At 43.4% G+C, this 18,682-nt stretch overlaps 1 protein-coding gene across 6 annotated transcripts; it reads left to right on the top strand.

Annotated features, from left to right (window-relative positions):
* GOLGA1 (golgin A1) lies at positions 1–18,414 on the top strand. 6 transcript variants are annotated; one of them, XM_027650062.1, is made up of 23 exons: positions 1–110; positions 455–761; positions 2,404–2,494; positions 3,819–3,893; positions 4,383–4,480; positions 4,953–4,985; positions 5,699–5,827; positions 6,100–6,269; positions 6,642–6,753; positions 6,876–6,971; positions 7,197–7,322; positions 8,465–8,560; positions 9,002–9,097; positions 9,346–9,498; positions 9,715–9,810; positions 10,522–10,611; positions 11,226–11,328; positions 12,162–12,319; positions 12,761–12,922; positions 13,412–13,471; positions 13,996–14,166; positions 15,082–15,168; positions 15,960–18,414. In XM_027650062.1, exons 2-23 carry the CDS (start codon positions 627–629, stop codon positions 16,038–16,040), a joined length of 2,418 nt encoding a protein of 805 aa, XP_027505863.1. In that variant the 5' UTR covers positions 1–110; positions 455–626; the 3' UTR covers positions 16,041–18,414. The 6 variants fall into 6 exon arrangements, with proteins under 6 accessions (XP_027505863.1, XP_027505864.1, XP_027505865.1 ...); XM_027650063.1 differs by lacking the exon at positions 1–110 and adding an exon at positions 120–136; XM_027650064.1 differs by lacking the exon at positions 1–110 and having other exon boundaries at positions 361–761; positions 15,960–16,052; positions 16,138–18,414.
* The last annotated feature ends 268 nt before the right edge of the window (positions 18,415–18,682 follow it).

Genomic DNA, 18,682 nt, shown 5'->3' with positions numbered 1-18,682 from the left:
AGGGAGGAGCCGAGCTGAGGGAGGAGCGGGGCCGGTGCCGTTTCCGCCCCGCGCGGCGCTTCCGGGTCGGCGGTGCCCGGGGAGCGGCGGGGCCGGGCCGGCCATGGGCGGTGAGGGACCGTGAGGGGCCGTGAGGGTGAAGGTCCGGGCTGGGGGCGGGTGAGCAGCGGGGACGGGCCCGCGGTGCCCAGAGCGGAGCGGCCGCCACGGTCCGAGCGGCCGGGCCGGGCCTCCCGGGCGGGTGGCGGGGGCCGGGCTGAGGGGACCCGCCCGCTCCCCCCGGCGCTGTCACCGTTTGGGGCCGTTGGTTTGGGGCTTTAACGGGTTCTGCGCCGCGTGACCCGATTTTTTAACGTATTGTAACAGATGCGATGTTAAAGGGCGTTCAGTTTCCTTTAAATGACTCGTGCGGGTGGGATTTTTAGTGTGGAACCCATTTCTGCTTGATTTACAGGTACTGTCAGGCCGTGAGGGCTTTAATGGAACTAGGAATGCAGTAAACCAGTGGATGAGGCACAGAATTAAATCTCAGCATCCGGAAGCTTTAAACAGAGAGCCAGTGTATTCAAGAGTGGAGGTCGTGGGTTTCCAAGGGACCTGGATATTTCAGCACTGTAAGCAGTAAAATGTTTGCCAAACTGAAGAAGAAGATCGCGGAGGAGGCAGCGGTTGCCCCCAGGCCGGGAGGGACTGCCCGGATCCCCAGGTCTGTCAGCAAGGAGTCCATCACGTCGGTGGGAGCAGACTCCGGAGACGACTTTGTGAGTTACACCTTGCTTTGAAATCGGATTTCTCTGGCAGCGTTTCTAATACGGCCCTGCAGACAATGGTTTTAGCTGTAGTGTGTGAGACTTACTGTGGTGTCTTTGTAAGTGCAGCTCTTAATGCATAAGTCATTAGCTTGAATGAACTTAAACACTGAAGAGAAAATGTTTGTATGTGAACCACAGTAGTTGCCATGAGGCTTCTATTGCTGTGTAAACGTGAGTTATAAAGTTGTTTCAATACAGAACATTGATAAACAGATGTAAAATATTGAATGAAGCTGTAGTTATGTGTAGGATACCTATTTGTAAGATTAATTACTGAAACACAGAATCTCAGAAGGGTCTGAATTGGAAAGGACCTTAAAGACCATCCAGTTCCACCCTCTAGCATGGGCAGGGACACCTTCCACTAGCCCAGGTTGCTCCAAGCCCCGTCCAACCTGGCCTTGGACACTTTCAGGGATGGGGCAGCCACAGCTTCTCTTTCAGTAGGAAAACAAGCTAGTTCTGGCCAGCTTTCATCTTACCATGGATTTGGGTTTACCTCTTGGCTTCCTGGGACTGTTCTTACCTGAGACACTGTGTGTGTCTCTGCCAAAAACCTTGTGTGCTGTTTCATTGCACTCAAAACTATTGTAGTTCCTCTCTTTCATTATAAAACGTTGTTTAAACAAATGGTGAAGTTCCAGGAGTGTATGGGTTAAATGAAACCCTGGAATGCTCTGGCACCTCTGCCCTGGATGGCTGGCTGTCACATTTTTGAAAGCCTGGATTAAGGCAGTGTCACCCCAGTGCTGGAGCCAGCAGGACCCACTGCAGAGCCAGCAGCAGGACTCTGTTTGCTGTCTGCAAAGTCAAGAAGTTATTTACACAGTTGAGCTCCAACTCAGTTTTTCTGAAGCTCAGCTGAAATTCCAGTTCTGTTAAGCAGAAAGTGGGAGCTTCTAATGTTTAAATACATTCTATAATGGAAATGCATTAGTCTTCTGTTTTGCTGAGTGTTTTTTTAGCACTTAACACATTCTCATGTAGAAATTCCCTTTGCTACCCCGTGACTTTAGAGAACAGAAAACAAATAATGGCGGTGGCTGAACTCTTGAGTGGGTTTCAGAAAACCTCCAAGAATTAGTTGTTTTATCAATATTCATTTAACTGCTCTTAATATTGATTTTTATGGAGCAAAAGACGCCCCAGGAGTCATCAGTCAGTTATACAGCGGGGTTTTTGTGGACAGGCTGCTGCATCAGGGCTGCAGTGAGCTTATCCCACCTGAAAACCACTGCTGCTTCTTTTCTCATTACTTTGATTTTCAGGAGTCTCACTCGACCCTTCCTGGTGCCTGTGCTGCAGATCCTGGTTTCCACTGCCCCGTGTGCTCAGTGCCAGTTTGAGCACACAGTTCTCAGCCCAGCTCTGTGCTCCAGGAGCAGCCAGCCTGGCACAGCCCACTGTTTAAACCCTCGCTGTTTTTCTCCTTCAGCATTTTTTACACGTTCTGCTGTGCTGCTACAACTTTCCCCTTTATGTGAAAAACAAGTGTTATTCCTAGGTGGGAGAGTGGTTGTTATCCCAGAGTTAGTGTGTGGCAGGGTTGCTTTTTCTGAATAAGGTACATGACTGTTGCTTTTCTCCCAAGGCTTCTGATGGAAGCAGCTCCAGAGAGGATCTTTCATCCCAGTTGTTCAGAAGAAATGAACAAATAAGAAAACTGGAGGTGAAGCTGTCTGGTATGTGTCCTGATGCATACAAAACCTTGTTACTGCAGAAAATATTTTCCTTTGAGTGGTTTAATATATTAAAAATACATGGGTTTAGGGTTCTTTGAAAATTGATTTGTGGCAACCCTGTTGATCGACATCTAGGGAGCATCCAGTATTACTGATTTTTTGTGAGGATGACTGGCTCTTTGCTGATTTCACAACACATTTATGTGATTCCTTGGAACAGCTGGGATACCTTTCTGCCCCATGTTTCAAATAGTGTCTGTCCCCACTTTTATTTTTCATGTGTGTGCAGTGGTTTGTTTCTCAGAATGTGAGCTTTTTGATGCTGACAGTAACACAGTGCCATCCTTAAAGAAGTGTGCTTGAAAATGAAGAAAAAGCAAAGAATTCAACATAAAACAGCCTTGAGGCTTTTTTCTTTCTAATTCCTTGTTCTGCAAAGCTGTAGTGAGGACTTGGCACTGACACTGCATCCCTGTTGTAGGGAGGGAACCAGAGACCATGCTGAACTGTGTTACACTGCTGCTTCCCAAAGCTCGTGGAAGGCCTGGGAAAATAGGGAAAGGTTACAATCAGCTCAGGATTATTTTAATTTATTCTGGAGACTTACCAGGCTCCAGTTCAAGAAAATATAGGATTCAGAAATGATTTCATGCTGAATTTGAAAGGCCAAAGTGCTCACCTGCTTGCACAAGGTAAACTTAAAAGTGGTTGAGAGAGAGAGGAAGGCTCTGATGTCAAGAGTTTTGTGCAAGCAGCCCAAACAGTGAGTGAATCCTCCTTTCCATTGCACAGAAGCTTCTCCAGGGGGTGTGTGTGCTTTATTTAGGTGTTTATTCCCTGCCTCCCGTGTCAGTTGTGCTGGGTGAGTGTGAGGGCACCGAGGGCAGTGCAGTCAGGGCTTGGCCTCGGGGTGCTGTGGGACTGGAACAATGAGCACAGGGGTGCAATGTCCATGAATTGCCCCTTCCTTGCACCCTCCAATGCCAGAGACCTTTCCTGAACAGCAGTAAATAGATCACTGTTCTGGAATGAAGTAAAAAGTGGGGACAGTTGTTCATTCTCTGGCTCTGCCCTTGTCTGTGTGACTGACACCCCCGGGACAGGCCCTCCTGTCTGTGCCAACCCTGTGGACAGCACAGAGCTGTTTGCTTGTGTTCATTGTTGTGGTCACCCAAGTTTTCCTCAGCAGGAATGATTTTCTGATTGAGAAAATCATTGTCATTTTGCCACTCATCCTTTTTTCTTTCTTTTCTCCTTCCCCCCCAAAATGTCCTTTCCCAATGTCTGTCCATTCCTGGTCCGTGCTTCTCCTTCCTCACACAAGATTATGCTGATCAGATCCGAAACTTGCAGAAGATAAAAGAGAAGCTTGAAAATGCATTAGAAAAGCATCAGGATTGTACGTACTTTTTTTCCTTTTTGTTTAGTTCTTTTTAAGTTGAAAATCGCTGTGGTTGGAAGCAAAGGGGTTTGGTGCACAGGTGTGTTGATCATTTCCTTTCAGACTGTGCACCTCTGTACTCTGTAGAATTAGAACATGAGTTTTTACCTTATTTACAGTGCAAAAAGCAGCAGTAGTGTCTTGAACAAAGTTGTTATTATACTCCTTTTGCCAAATTTGGGGCTAACGTTCAGGAGAGACCTTTTAGAAAGCCACAGCTTTGTTCTAATCCAGCAAGGAGCAGTGTTCCTGTCTCCTGTTAGCTTTGGCTTCTGGCCAGTGTGCAAGCAGCGTGAAGTAATGAGTGGCACAGCGTTAGTGCTGGCGTCAAGATGGGGCTAATTACTTGCAGAACAAGCTCTTTAAAGTTATTTATAACTTACAGAAAACTGAGAAGCAATTTTAAAAGATGAGTTTTTAATATAGCTGGTGGTTCTGTGTTGATAGCCTCCATGAGGAAGTTTCAGGAGCAGAATGAAGCTCACCAGGCCAGTCGAGCCAAGATGGCTGAAGGAATGGCTTTGGCCTTGGAACAAAAGGACAAGGTAACAGCTTGGGCATGACTCTTGGCTCTCATGACCCTGATGTTTTAAGCAGGTGTTGCCATTAATTAAACTAATTGTTCAGCATTGTGTGTGTGAGTGTGCCAGCACTGAGGGAAGGAGGGAGCACTGAATTCCATGCCAGAGCTGCTCTGACTGTTCTGACTGGTTTTTAACAAGAGCCCACAAAAATTCCTCATGAAAGGTTAAGCTTGTGCTTTGATAAGATTAATAGACCTGTTGTCACTTTTATTTTACTTGCTTAAAGCTTACCTATTCAGGTAGCAAAGATGATTCCTCAGCCTTCAGCTACAAAGCACTGGCTCTTACTGTTGTTTTGCTGTTTTTTTGTTTATATCGTTACCACAGCTCAGTATCTGCAAACAGTACACATTTTTTTTAAACCATAATTAAATGTCCTTGAAAGTCTACAAATTGAATTTGATTTCTTTTTTCTTCTTTCTTTCTCGTTCAGGAGTGGATGGAAAAACTGGGTCAAGTTGAAAAGGTAATTAACCCCTGAGTTTTTTGGGGGGGGGATTTAGTGTGTCTCTGTGTGTGTATTTGTAAACACCAGTCTGCACACTCCCATCTCTATTGGAACTCAGCTCTGTTCAGCCCTTTTTATTATTTGATCTTTGTTCAGTGGAAGAAGCCAATCATTTGCTTTTGTTACCAGCCCCAATGCTTCAGGAGGTATTTCTGAAATTACTTTTTAGTGGAGAAGTAAAGAATGATGGGTTGTGATGGTAAAGTTGTCCTTCTGTAAGGTGGAACAGTAGTTTCCTTTGTTACAGAGGAGGCAGCTGGGATGCTGAGACTTTGTGTGAGGTCTTCCAGTGGGTCATGTGTTTCATAAAATAACTGAAATTGTTTGGTAGGGATTTTTTTAATACAAGATTTCAGTCTTGTAGTTGTTCCAAGTGTTTAGCTTAGTCTGATTATGAAGACATTAAGCATGCTACTATTTTTGTCCATTTTTGAGAGTTCAGTGTCAGTGATCAATGTTGGCATTGTAGTGAATTCAGATTTCTCTTTGTATGTTCCTGAAGTTTGGTAGTTTGCACTGTGCCATGAATGTGGAGGGATTTCCAGTTCTACATGTGGCACCTTATGGCTGCAAGACAAGATTCCTTTCCAGAGAGTTTAACTGAACTCCTGTTGGCTTGACATGAGAACACAGATATTCTTGGATTCCTTTTGGTTTTGTTCATTTATCAGGAAAAAAAAATGCTCCAAATACAGTTACAAGAAGTGAGGGAGCAGAGTTTGAACCTTTTCCAAAAACGAGATGAGATCGATGAACTGGAGGGCTTTCAGCAGCAGGAAATTGCCAAAGTTAAACACATGGTAAGAATATTTCAAGCTTTGTTTTCTTTCCTAACATTTTTACTAGAATACCAAAATAGTGGTAGTTTTGCATGCACTTTTTTAGCCTTTATGCTTGTACTGCCTTGGTCAGTGTCAAAATTCTGACAGTAGGTACTGAATATGATATTACAGAGTTTATTATTTAATTCAGCTCATAACTCAGTAAAAAAAGGTAAGTGTCAGTGAAAAGGTTTGTCAGTGTTACTGGTCAGTATTACCTGTATTGCCAAAGATAACCTTGTAATATTCAGCTTTTGAAGAAGGAGGAGTCTCTGGGCAGAGCAGAGCAGGAGCTCGAGGTGAGCGCTCGGGAGCTGACCCACGCCAAGGCAGAGCTGCAGGAGGCCAGGAGCGAGGCCTCCAGCCTGAGGAAGGATCTGCAGGAGCTGCAGCAGCAGGTCTTGGAGCTGGAGGCACAGAGGTAGGGAGCTGCTCTGTCAGAGGAGCTGCTCTGTCAGAGGAGCTGCTCTGTCTTTTTGGAAGAGTTTCTGTATGTAGTGAGTTGACTGAATCATTGCCTTTGCTGTGCCCATGGGGATGTAAATGCCAAGCCAATGATAGGAATACTTGTTTAGGGTTTTGTAAATTTGTTATGATTCCTTCTTTCATATGGATTGAATGCTTAATTGTCACTTTTTTTGGATAATGTATAATCAAGCAGTGGTTGGTGGTGGCTGGTTTTAGGACAAAATTTTACTGTTGCTTAGTCCATTTTCATAAGAAGCAGAATTATCTGCTAAAGATTATATTTCTGAAACAGTGTGTCACTTTTTTTTATTCTTTTTCTGTGAAGAGATGAACTAATGACTGCTGAGACAAATGCAGAAAATAAGATCACTGCTCTGGAGTTAAGAGAACAGGAGCTACAAACTGTCATTCAGCAGCTTTCTGTAGACTTGCAAAATGTAAGTTTGAGCTAAGTGAGATTTGATTCAAAGAGCTCCATTCTGCAGAAGTTAGATTAGATATCAGTTACATGGTGTTGGAAATTTAAGTTTCAAAATAAGTAATTTCTCGCAATTTTTAGGCTCGAGTTGCTGGTTCTGGTTGTGAGAAGAGACTGGAAGTGTTACAGGCAGAACATGAATCTCTGAAGGTGGAATATGAGCAGCACAAGCAAAAGGTGAAGTGCTTTCAGATGCATCTGCTGTTGCTTGTGTAAAGGTGCACACTTGGGTAATGTACTCCTTTGTGTAGTTGGAAATTTGCCATCTAGAAGGTACTTTAGTGTCATATGGTCTTTTCAAATAGGACTTTCCTTTCTAATGGCACTTCTGAAAGTCAAAGCACAATGGATTAGCTGAAAGCTTCATTACAGAAAAGGTTCTGTGACTTCTTCTTCTCACAGATGACTTTTGAATTTGCTGAGAGAAATAAATTTACTGAACAGCTGCAGGAAAAAGTGTCTTCCCTGGAAAAAAAGCTAGAAAGGAATCTCTCAGGAGATGAACATGTGCAGGAGCTGCTCAAAGAGGTAATTATACAGTTATAGACTGCTTAGAAGTGCAATCTTAGTGAGATTTTTTTTTTTAAGGACATACATTACTTCTCACCCATGGAAAGAATAGCTGATGATGTCATGCAGGCACATTTGTCCCTTCAGTGTGTTTTGGCACTCTGTCAGTGCTGGGCAGAATGTGTGGGAGGCTACACTGAGCCTGTTTGTGTAGATCCTGCACAGATGTCTGTGTTGGCCTTTCTGCATTGTCCATTTGGGCAATGCATCTGGCTGCTTAGAAGGAAAAGAGCAGCTTTTTAACATCCCCACAGGAGATGGGACAATTTGGGAGTTTTTTTGGTTAATCCTGGCAAGAACAGTGAACGCTTTTCCTTGTTCTTCAGTAAGGCAGTGGGACAGGGAGGGGAACTGTTTGCATGTAGGTGTGCAAACAGAACCTTGTATATTGACAACCCGAGCCTCAGAAGTGCTAAGAAACAGCTGAAACCAGAAACTTTGGTGTGGTTAGTGCCCTTTCTCTCATTGCTCCTCTATGTCTTTCTCAGGCAGGGATGTTCCTGCTCAGAACTGGCCTGGAGCAATGTTTCCCCAGCTGGGTCTTGGGGAGGCAAGGGAATGTTTGCTCTTCCTTGGTCAGGCCTACAGTCACATCACCTTGGTGTTGCTGCGATAAAAGAACTTGGCTTAGTAAACTAGGGCCAGTTTAAAGTCCATGTAGAGGTACTAAAACATTTTTGAAAGGAACTGCCATAATGAGGAAATGTTTTTTGTAGTTTTGTTTGTGTATTTGCTGTGATGCAGGAGAAGTTAAGCTTCATAAAAGATTTTTTTTTAATCCCTTAATCTTGGCCTAGGTTACAAAATGATGACCAAGCTGTTGGTTAAGGCTTACGTCTGAATTGTGGCAGGATGCCAGGGAATTTCCCATTCTTAATATAAATGATATTATCCTCAGGGCAACAGGATCTATGGAGGCCCTATGCCATAGCATCAAACAAACTTGCTGGTTCCCAAGAGCAAAGCTGTATTGCACATCAAAATTCCTGCTCCATTCTAGTTTGACCTTATTAATGAAACAAAAAGAAAAATTTTAATTTAAAAAATTCCTCAAACTTGATCTCTTTGTCTGTTCCTCCTCCTGTTCTTCACCTCTTCAGAAAGCTGCTCTTGAGCAGAGACTGGATGAGACCAGGCAGCAGGTAGTGACAGACAGAACACATCACACCGAGGCTCTGAACCGGTTGGAAGCACAGGTGAGTGGTTTCTAATTTCACTACAAATTCCGACTGTTTCCATCCTCTTTGTGCCCTGTCCCTCCTCCCCTCGCTGTGCTGGTGCTCTCAGCCAACGTGAGCCTGCATGTCACATCTTGAAAGTGTAATTGCTCAGTGTCTCTGGTCACCTCCCCACCTTCAGTGCTGGAGAGGGGCCTAGAGGTGGTGGCAGTAGAGATTTTGTGCAGATCCTCCCTGGCCTAAGAAACAAATAGCTGAAGTGCAAGCAGTGCTGGGGGTAGTGCTGTGATGATGAGTTTTTAAAACCAGCATGTGTCAAGTAGGCAGCCTCTCTGATCTCTGTGGTTTCGTGGGTTCAACGTTTACCTTCCCCTCCTGGGTCATCCTATATTATGCACATTTTTTTATAATAATATAGATGCTAAGGGATAAGGAATTTAATGTATGGTGTTATTTTAGAATAAAGAACTGGAACAAAAACTACGGATTGCAACAGAAGCATTGAAAAAGAGCAAAGAAGCAGCTGCTGAGCAGGATCTGAAGATCCAGAAGCTGGTGAGTGTCCTGCATGTTTACTGACCAGGAGCAGATAATCTTCAGCATTCCCAGAGACTTTCACTTCCGTTTGTTTTGTTGCTCAAATGTTTTCTTGCTCTTTGTCTCCTGAATTCCTGTCAGTGAGTACATGACACTGCTGCCAAAGGAATAATATTCCTGAGTTGGAGTCTCATGGAATGGTGTCTGATCTTGTCAGAGCATCAAAATACCATTTTATTAATGCAGTGTTCTTTATTTCTCATAAGCAAACTAATCTAAAGCACGAAAGAAGTCAACTGCAGCAACAGATTTCAAGTGAGAAACATCAGCATGATCAGAAAGTTACTGGGCTGGAGTCTCAGATCACTGCTCTTGAAAAAGCTTGGGAGTTGGATAAAACAGCGACTCAGCACAGGATTGTAAGTGCAGAAACTGTCCAGGGGGCCACGGGAGTCTTCACAAAATGATTTCAACACTGCTTGTAGAACTTTCTTGTCATCTGAATGTTCTTATCCAGCAGCCTGGCATTTTAATAGATCTCGTACTTTGGGGAACTAAACATTTGATGTGTTTAATTGTTTGAACAAAGCATTAGAACAATTGTACTGAGTATTTAAGCAATCTTTATTTTACAGAGCCAGTTGGAAAAAGAAAATGGAAATCTTAACAGAAGCAGAGAAGAGTATGAGAGTTCTTTAAAACAACAAGAGTCTGAACTGGACAGGCTGAAGGTGAGGGCTGAACTGGGCAGTGACATTGGCTTGTACAGAGCAGAGGCTGGGGAACAGGGAACAGCACAGTGTTACATTTGGTACTTGGAGGCCCATTACATTCAGGTTACAGGTACTTGGGGCTGCAAATCATCTTTGGTGCTCCACAGAAATGTGTTTGAGAAGCATTACAAAGGGCTGACCCTTTTCTGAACCAGAATGCTTGGGTCTGCCTAAATCAGGCAGAAATAATACAATCCTGTATTGTCAGGCGTGAAGAGCTTGGAAATCCTGTTAGCAGTGATGAATACAGAATGGTTCAACATCAAATTCCACTCATAGTGTTCAAAGCAAAAAGTTAAAAACTTAAATTGGTCTGGTATTTACATCTTACCCAATTTTGACTGTAATTTTAGATTGTTGAAAGTTTTCTGTAGCTGCTCTTGGATGCTCAATCAGAATAAAGATCAGTTGTAGCAAGGAGCTGCTTCTTTGTAATAGAGACTTCAAGCTGAAAGACCTTTTAAGCTTTGGGTTTGTTTGGCTCTTACATCAGTTCTGTATTGCTCTTGCACGTGCAGATAGCAGCAGTCAGTAAAAGAAAACTAACTCTCATTTGGAAATTGTGTCAGAACCCTCATAAACCTAGTCCTAATCAATTGGGGTTTAAAGATGAAAGACTTGACTTGATTTTAGTTGTCTCACATAACCTTTGTTACTTCTGGTTTGCAGAATGAGTTGAGCAGTAGAGAGACTGTCAGTGTGGAAATTGCCAAAGCATTGGAAGAAACACGGAGACAGAGAGAGGAATTACAACAGGAGGTTGGTTAATACTGACGGTCTGAAGTGTATTTGGGAGCTCCCCACCTTTCACAGAAAGAAACCTGTTCATTCTGGTTTGTTCCCTTCAGTGCCTGTATCACATCTGGGTCCCTCTGGAACACAGCAGGTGTAAAATTGTACACTCCTCTTAGGGAGGAGCTTGTATCCAGTAACCAAATGTCAATTCTAAGTAGTCTTGTTTTGCTCTCCCTGCATAAAAAATGGTGGATAACGTGAGCTTGTGTTTGCTTAAGGTAGGAACTGCCAACTGAGCAAGTTGCAAGAGAAGTTAGTCTCTCTTTTGGTTTCTTTATTCTTCTGGTACAGATGTAGATCTGGGCTTGCAGGGGTAGAAGGGGTTTAAGGCCATCTCCAGTTTTGCTCGGTGGCTTTTGCAGCTGCCACCTGCTGCCTGTGACAGTCTGTGATGGTGGCACAGGGTTCATCAGAACCCAAGTGTGGTTTAACTCTTCCAGTATTAACTTCAATGCTTTTTGCTGAGGTCAGCATTGTGGAGGTGATGCCTGCTGAGCCTTTGAGGTATGTTGAAATCTTTCAGTGCCCTCCTCCTGTTTTAGATCTTTAATGACTTTGTTTCTTTGTCCACTTTGAAGGTTTCACATCTGAATGCTCTAATAAAGGAGAAGGACCAGCTGATTGATGAAAAATGTGATCTGCTGCTAAAACAGAAGGAAGAACTAAACCAACTCAGTCAAGGTTAGACCAAACAAGTCTCCTGTATCCCAGACAGCTCTGTCTAAGGGCAGTCTCTAGTGCTGGCCTTGCCTGGTAGATTGTAATATTTCTAGATTTCTCTTCCATATTTAATCTATTAGAACTTTCAAAAAGGTTTATCCTTTGATAAAAATTGGACAGTCTCTCTTCTGTGTCCTTAAAAACAAAACCACTTTTTGAAATTAAATTCTTATGTTTACACACCATAAAATCACAAATCTTCTATACTTTTTGTTAATTCTTGTTTTGCACAAAACATGAAATGAAGGCTATAGATTAAAAACTTATACTTCTTTGCACCAGTTTAAAAATTGTGCTTGCTTGATAAAGAGCAGCTGCAAACTGATACTCCACAGTCATACTAAAAATGAAGTGCAGTCATGTCATTCAGTTCCTAATCCCACTGGTTTTGTATGTTGCCAGTATTTGGAAGGGGAATGGAACTGTGGCCTCTTGTTGCCCTGTTCCCCTGGGGAACTGTGTGTCTGTGGCCATGTGTCCCCACAGCTCAGCCCCAAGTGATCCTGTGCAGTCACAGCACAAGTCACACAGACTGTTGATGGGGGTCTTTTAATTGATAATTATGTTGTTATGTATTAAAGTCATGTATATGTACAAATGTATATGTATATAGTTTGACTGCTCCTTTGCAAAAACATGTGTGGCTTAAATTCCCCTGTTTTTCTGTCTTCATGACAGAGCAAGGAAGAAGGTCAGGGTTTATTCCCTCTGTAATTTGCTTTGTTTAAGAAAATGGATTAGAAACTCCCACTGGATGTGGAACACTGATACTAAGCAGGTCTCTCTGTTCTCAGATCACGAAGCTGCCTTGCTGCAGGTGAACCAGTTGCAGTCTGACATAGAAACAAGTCAGAACCAAGCAGTGGAGAAAGAGGAAACGGCAAGAAAGGAAATTGAGGAGCTGAAGTTGCAGGTACAGGAGTGCCTGTTGGCCAGAGAACATGAGAAAGATGTGAGTGCAGTTGCAAATCCGTTCTGTCAGACTTCCAGGGAAGCAGTCAGGTGTGCAAGAGCCCCCCAGTTCTGTCCTGCCTGGTGACACATTCTGGGAGCTGTTTGCTCAGGACCTGCAACACCAGCAGTGTAGAACATCATTGTTTGTTGTTCCCTATCTTCCTAAAGAAGGCTGTCCTGTCAGATCTGTGGCTGACTTATGAAAGACAACTCCTTACTTTATTTGACTCCTAAGACATCTTGAGAAAACCATTATGAGACCAATGAGACAGAGACACAGAAGTAATAAGTTGTAGCCAGCTAGATTGCCACTAATGCTTTCTGGTTTAAAAAGCATCCTCCCCCCCTAAAAAACCAAAAAGAAGTCTGGCTTTCTCCCTAGGCAGTGTTCATGGGCTGAACATCATGATATCTCTCCAATTCACTGTTTATTTTACAGGTTTTAGAACTGGAGGAGTCAACGAGGGCCTTGAACAATGAGCATTTCCCTTCTCCAGAGAATTGTGTGGTGGAACAGAATGGAGAGGTGGCAGCTGCAGATGTCGTTCAACTTCAGAAGGATAACAGAGAGCTGGAACAGCAAGTTGCTGAGAAAAACAAGGTGAACTGAAACAGCAGAAACAGCTGGTAGTCTTTCCCCTTTTAATTAGGAGGCCCAGTAATTAACACTGCAGCATGGGCAGCACCAAAAAGACAGGCATGTCCAGTTTGAATCCAGTATGCTGTGAGTAAATGTTTTTCCTCTGATTTGTGCAAGGATCTACCAACCATGGATAAAAGCTGTGGCAAGAGCTGTATGAATCCTTACCTTGAAGGAAAGATGCACCAAATGATACTACCCACAGCTTTCCTGCAGAGCCCTTTTGTGTGAATTCAGTTCATTGTGCAGTGCTGTGCCATGAAAGCCCAGGTGTTGTGTCACGTGCCTGCTGCTGTGTGCCACTGGCAAGGCATTCAGGTTGCTTCTTCAGAGCTGTCAGCATTGGCTAATGATTGTTTCCTTCATTACTCATTTGTTGTGGGTTTTTCCAGATATCTGGGGGTCCTGACAATGAATACTGTGTTAAACTGTCCTTTACTGTGCTTACAGATGATAAAGCAACTGCAGCAAAGAATGACAGAACTCAAGAAAACCCTTCAGAAAGAGCTGGTAAGGGTTGTGTTTTTTCAGTCTCATCAGCTGGCACTTGCTGACAGGTCCTTGTACTGTCGTTGCAAAAGCTTGACCGCTAACTCCCCTTTAATTCCTCGTGCAAGTTTTCTTCTCCAAGAAAAAAAAAAAATCTATTTGAAAAAACCAGAGGTTTTAAAATTGTTATTTTTGTTCTGAGCTTGAAAATTGTTTTGAAGAAAGCCCAGGTTTGAAAGGCTCAGAGCATGTCAGTGACAGGAGAAAATTACCAGGGGATAGTTCCTAGCACGGAGCCAGTTCCATGGTGGTTTGGGTGATGTACACATAACACAGCAAACAGCTCCTGCCCTGGAGTGCAGGGAGAGCTGGAGACACCTCTCTGCTGTGACCCCATGAAGGATGAGAAGCTGTTGATGCCCAGGTTGTACCCAGCTGTGAATACAGCCCTCTGTTAGATGTCCTGAACCCAGATCCCCTCTCAGTGCCAAGCGGACAGTCTACAGTATATTTCTCTTTTTCTGGTTTTCTTTTTTTGTTTGTAGAAAATCAGGCCTGACAGTGAGGTACCTGAGCTACGTGAGAAGGCAAATTCTGAAGTGCCTAATGCTTCTGTGACTGTCACCAACAACTCGGATTTGAACGACTCGAGGGAGATAAACTTTGAATACCTTAAACATGTTGTACTAAAATTCATGTCCTGCCGGGAGTCTGAGGTAAAGGTGTCACTTACCTTCTCTTTCTATGCCTGTCTTTCTCTAGAAATTGCTGCTAAGGACACTTGATACCAATTCCATAATTTTACACTTAAAAAGTGTACAATGGGGGCCAATGAAACAAAATGGCTAACAGCAATGTGTTTGGAAGTACAGATTATTATGAACTACCTGAAAGGGAAATGTAAATTTTTAAGAGGTAGTTACATCTGGATGTTAAAGATCTGCATCTACAAGAGATTCCTTCTGCATTGCTCTGAAAAGCATATGGATTATGTAATTAAAATGACTGTACATTGAAGAAGGAAAAGAAAAAACCAAGAAAAAAGGACATATACCACTTGCTATTGGTCTGTAAGAAGTAATTCCTTGTGCATTTGGAGCTCCCTCCTCTTTTACACAGTGTGTCAAAAGAGCCATCAACAGTTAATTGCAAGTCAGTGGGTAAGGTCAGAAAATAATCCTACAGCTTGGTGGTATCCCGAGTGCTTGACTGCAGCTCACTGCTCTGTGTGCCCCATTTAGAGTATTACCAATATGGAGGGAATGTACCTCAGTGTGTATTTGAAATGGTAGGGATTCTCTCCTGCCTACATTCTGGTTTGATCAACTTTTCAAAGCTTAAAAAGCCAGGAGCCGCAGGAGCCAGGCTGCTTCTCTGTTCTGACTAACTAGGCTCCCCATTTGTCTTCTTTCTCCAAAAACATGCAAACAATTGTTAAAGAACAGAAAGTCAGGAAACATGGACAGAAGAAGTAAGATACAGGCCATCCCAGTCCATTGCAACTGGGGATAATGGGAGGCTGCTGGTCTGCTGAAGTCTGTGACAGACCTACAGAAATCTGTGCTGCACCACAGTCCAGAGTGCAGAGCCCGAGAGCATCATGAGCAACACACCCCTGTGGTTTCTTTCAGGCTTTCCATCTCATTAAAGCTGTGTCTGTGTTACTGAATTTTTCACAAGAGGAAGAAAACATGCTCAAAGAAACTTTGGAGTACAAGGTAAGAGTTCTGTGCCATGTGTAGTCTCTAATGGGACTCCCAGCAGATGGAATGAAAATTCCTAGATGCTGGGAGATCAGGAAAAGTGTCTTTTCCAAATGTTAGCTACAATAATAAATGTGATTTATTATTAAAATGTTAGCTGATCGCATGCCTATGTGTCAGAAATTGTCATTTCAGTAAGGGAATAGCAGCTTTCTGATGCTCAGAGGAGTTCCAGCAGAGTTTTGCCCAGTGGATTTGGTCTGTAGGGGGAAGCTGGAAGCTCCTTGCAGCAGCACAGTCAGTGTTTTAACAGCAGGGAGCCGAATTCTGGGTTTGTCCTTTTGACACTGGGCTCAGACACCAAGATCTGTGTCTCCTTTCCATGGCATAAGATGAGATCTGCTTTGTCCCTGGCTGTTGGTGGTTAGGGAATGTTCAGTAGTGAGAGCTGCCTCAGCTCCCTCCATGTCCCACATCATCCCTGCCCACTCAGGGAGCTGGGATGTTCAGTCTGCAGCTGAGATTTCTTCACCATCTTGGTCAGGGAACACTTTAATACTGCATTGACTAAAGGCACTGTGTTTAAATGACTGTAGAGTTCTAATATGAAATTATTTTAAAGGAATATATGTAAATGTAATCTTCAGTCATCTTCACCTGTGGGAAGACTTGGTCTAGAGTCTGCAGCATTCTGATTTATAAATAGTTCTTTCCATCAAATGATGGGGACATGGCTGTGTATTGTATTGCTTCACATGTGTGAAGTGTGAGCCCAGTGTGGTGTGTGTTGTGCTTTTGTGTCCTAGATGTCCTGGTTTGGGTCAAAGCCATCTCCTAAGGGCAGCATCCGGCCGTCTATCTCGAGCCCAAGGACTCTGTGGCCTTAAGGGAGCCTGAAGGTGGGGTCAGCATCCAGGCACTTCTTTCTGTGAAAAGAATGCTGAACACACTGCTCCAGGTGTGTCTTAATCACTGTCATTGCAGTATTTTGTACGAGAACTTCTGGCTCTGTTTACAAAACTAATACTGTGCAAGGAGAAATTTTCACTGCAGACTGCCACACCTCTGGACTGCATTCAGGGACCGTCTCGGTGTCTGTGATGGGAGCCAGCTCCTTGTGCTCACCAGTCCTGTGTTCTTGGCTCCAAAGGGTAATGACAGCCTCACTGACCATGGTGCTGGTGGGATGGTGATTCCAGCTGCTGTTCCAGGGTGCTGGAGTGGAGTGACTCCAGGCACAGAAAAGCTGCTTGTGTGGCTGTGGGAAGCCAGCAAGGAAAAATGTGTTGGCAGAACTGTGCTGAGTGTGTGATGGTTTGCAAAGCCTTTCACGGGACAGGAGCAGGAGCTTTAACCAAAAAAGAACTCTGCCTTGCCTTCTTATACTGACATAACTAATGGTTGGCATTTTTCATATCACTGTGTAATTTAAGGTGCACATATCCTGGCCTGCAGCCCTCAAGGCTGCATGTTGATGATGATTATTTAATTTGAGAGCACAACTTTAGAGTTGTCTGATTTTACTTTTCTTAAAGAAAAATAATATTTAAAATGGTCTTAATTCTAGTACCTAATCCTCAGTCGCCTTTGAAACTAATCCATTAGCCTGTTCCATGGGTTGTTAGCAGTGGGAAGAAGGGGTAGGAAAATATTTTAAATTTTTAAAGCTAAAGTCTAGGTATTGTAAATCCACATTGAAAAATAGATTTTATTTAAAAAAAAATAAAAAATCTAGTGACAAAGGGTGAAGAATATTGGTACTAAACACTTTATTTTTTTTTTTCTTCCAAGTCTGCTAGCAACAAATCTTCATAACCAGGATCTGCCTCTTTGGTTGTGTTTTCTGTACTTCAAATACTGATGCTTAGAAACTGTTATCAACATATTAACTGTGTCCTGACTACATGGTAAAAGAAATGCTGCTCATGAGGGTTTTGAGCGCAAAAGTCAACTCTTAGTGAACAAATCTTGGTTCCAGCAGCTTGTTTTCCTAGTAAAACCATAGGGAAGGGGGACCAAGGTGGCACATGCCTCACTATGGACATAGTGCCCATAGTACCCATAAACACTATTGCAAAATCTGGATCCAAATGGGAAGCAGCAGTAAGTCTGACTTCTTAAAAATGAGACCTATTTCCAAAAAAATACACATGTATGCAATTCAGTGAGCAGGCTGCAATTCTGGGAATTCTCTTAGAAGGAGGTTCATGTTACTAACAATACTTCTATTAAATATATTCAGGATACTTCAACCTGTTCTCCAGTGGAGATGCAGTCACTGTTGAGGTGTTTAACTTTGCTGACAGGGCTCTGCCTGACCGTGGAGTGGCTGTGGAGATGCAGAGTTGGAGGTGCAGCAGGTGAGCTGATCCTGCCTCCCCCTGTGCTGTGCCCGAGGGGAAACCTCCTTCAGGGGAGGTCAGTCAGCAGAGGTGAATGTGCTGTGTCCAGATGATCCAGAGCCCAGCTGGCCTCCCAAGCAGCCACATCCCTGGAGCTGTTACCAGGTACTCCCAGGAGCTGTTACCTGGGTACAGGTGACACTCCTCAGCTTAGATTTATCTGAAGTTAAGAAAACCAACAGGATCTTTTGGTACACTAAAGCTTGTCCCAACAGTCTTTAGTAAGTGGATCCATGGCACTTCCAGAGAGGATAGAACAGTTCATGGAATGTTTCAGCTCTGCTCTACTGTGAAAATAGACAATCAAAAAGTAGATTTATCTCAAGTCTTTCTACTGAGACACAGCAGGGTGGAGTAACCCTGTTTGTTTTGAGAAGATTTTATTCTCTGAGGTCTTTTTCTTTCAAATGTCCCTTTGCCCTGCCCTGTTTCTGTGGGACCAGGGGTCAGGACTCCCTGGCTCAGGTTGATGCCTGCTGAATGACTAATGGGTTTATGTTGATCCTGGCTTGAAAGGTTACTGAACAATAAGGAATGCAGGACAGGCAGCCTGGAATAGAGTGACAAAATCCTAGGTTATATATTCACTAACAACTTCAATTTCAGATCCCAAAGCTCATACAGGATCAACTTACCATAAACTAGTTCTTAAATGTTGAATTTTCATTAGATATCACAGCAAGACTGGTGTGTATACTTGTATTAAAAAGCTAATGCACTTTCCTTTGTCTCAGAACAGTGGTTATACCTAATCCTTTCTATGGCCATTGGATTTCTTTCCTTCTATGCTGTAAATATGGATTATATGATGAGACACTATGAAATTTGTGGTGCAATACATTTTGGATCAAAACCCTAATCTTGACTTCTTTCTCTTTATAGTTCTGGTTATCTCCCCTGGGGTTCTATAGCCATTTAAAATAGAATTTTAAAGCATGACCCTTTCCAGGGTAAGGATGAGTGTCCCAGCTGTGCCACCAGGGCCTGTCTCCCAGGGAGCTGTGCCAGCAAGGAGGTGGAGTGCTGCTGCCTCCAAAATCCCCTCTCACCAGGAACAGCTGCTGCTGCACTTTGAGCAGCTGATGGAAACAGGACTGGGTGGGGCAGGGCCTCCCCAGCAGCTGCTC

The sequence above is a fragment of the Corapipo altera genome, unplaced genomic scaffold (assembly GCF_003945725.1).
Source record: "Corapipo altera isolate COAL_440 unplaced genomic scaffold, ASM394572v1 268, whole genome shotgun sequence".
Taxonomy (NCBI): domain Eukaryota; kingdom Metazoa; phylum Chordata; class Aves; order Passeriformes; family Pipridae; genus Corapipo; species Corapipo altera.
This window is presented reverse-complemented; position numbering and strand designations above follow the sequence as displayed.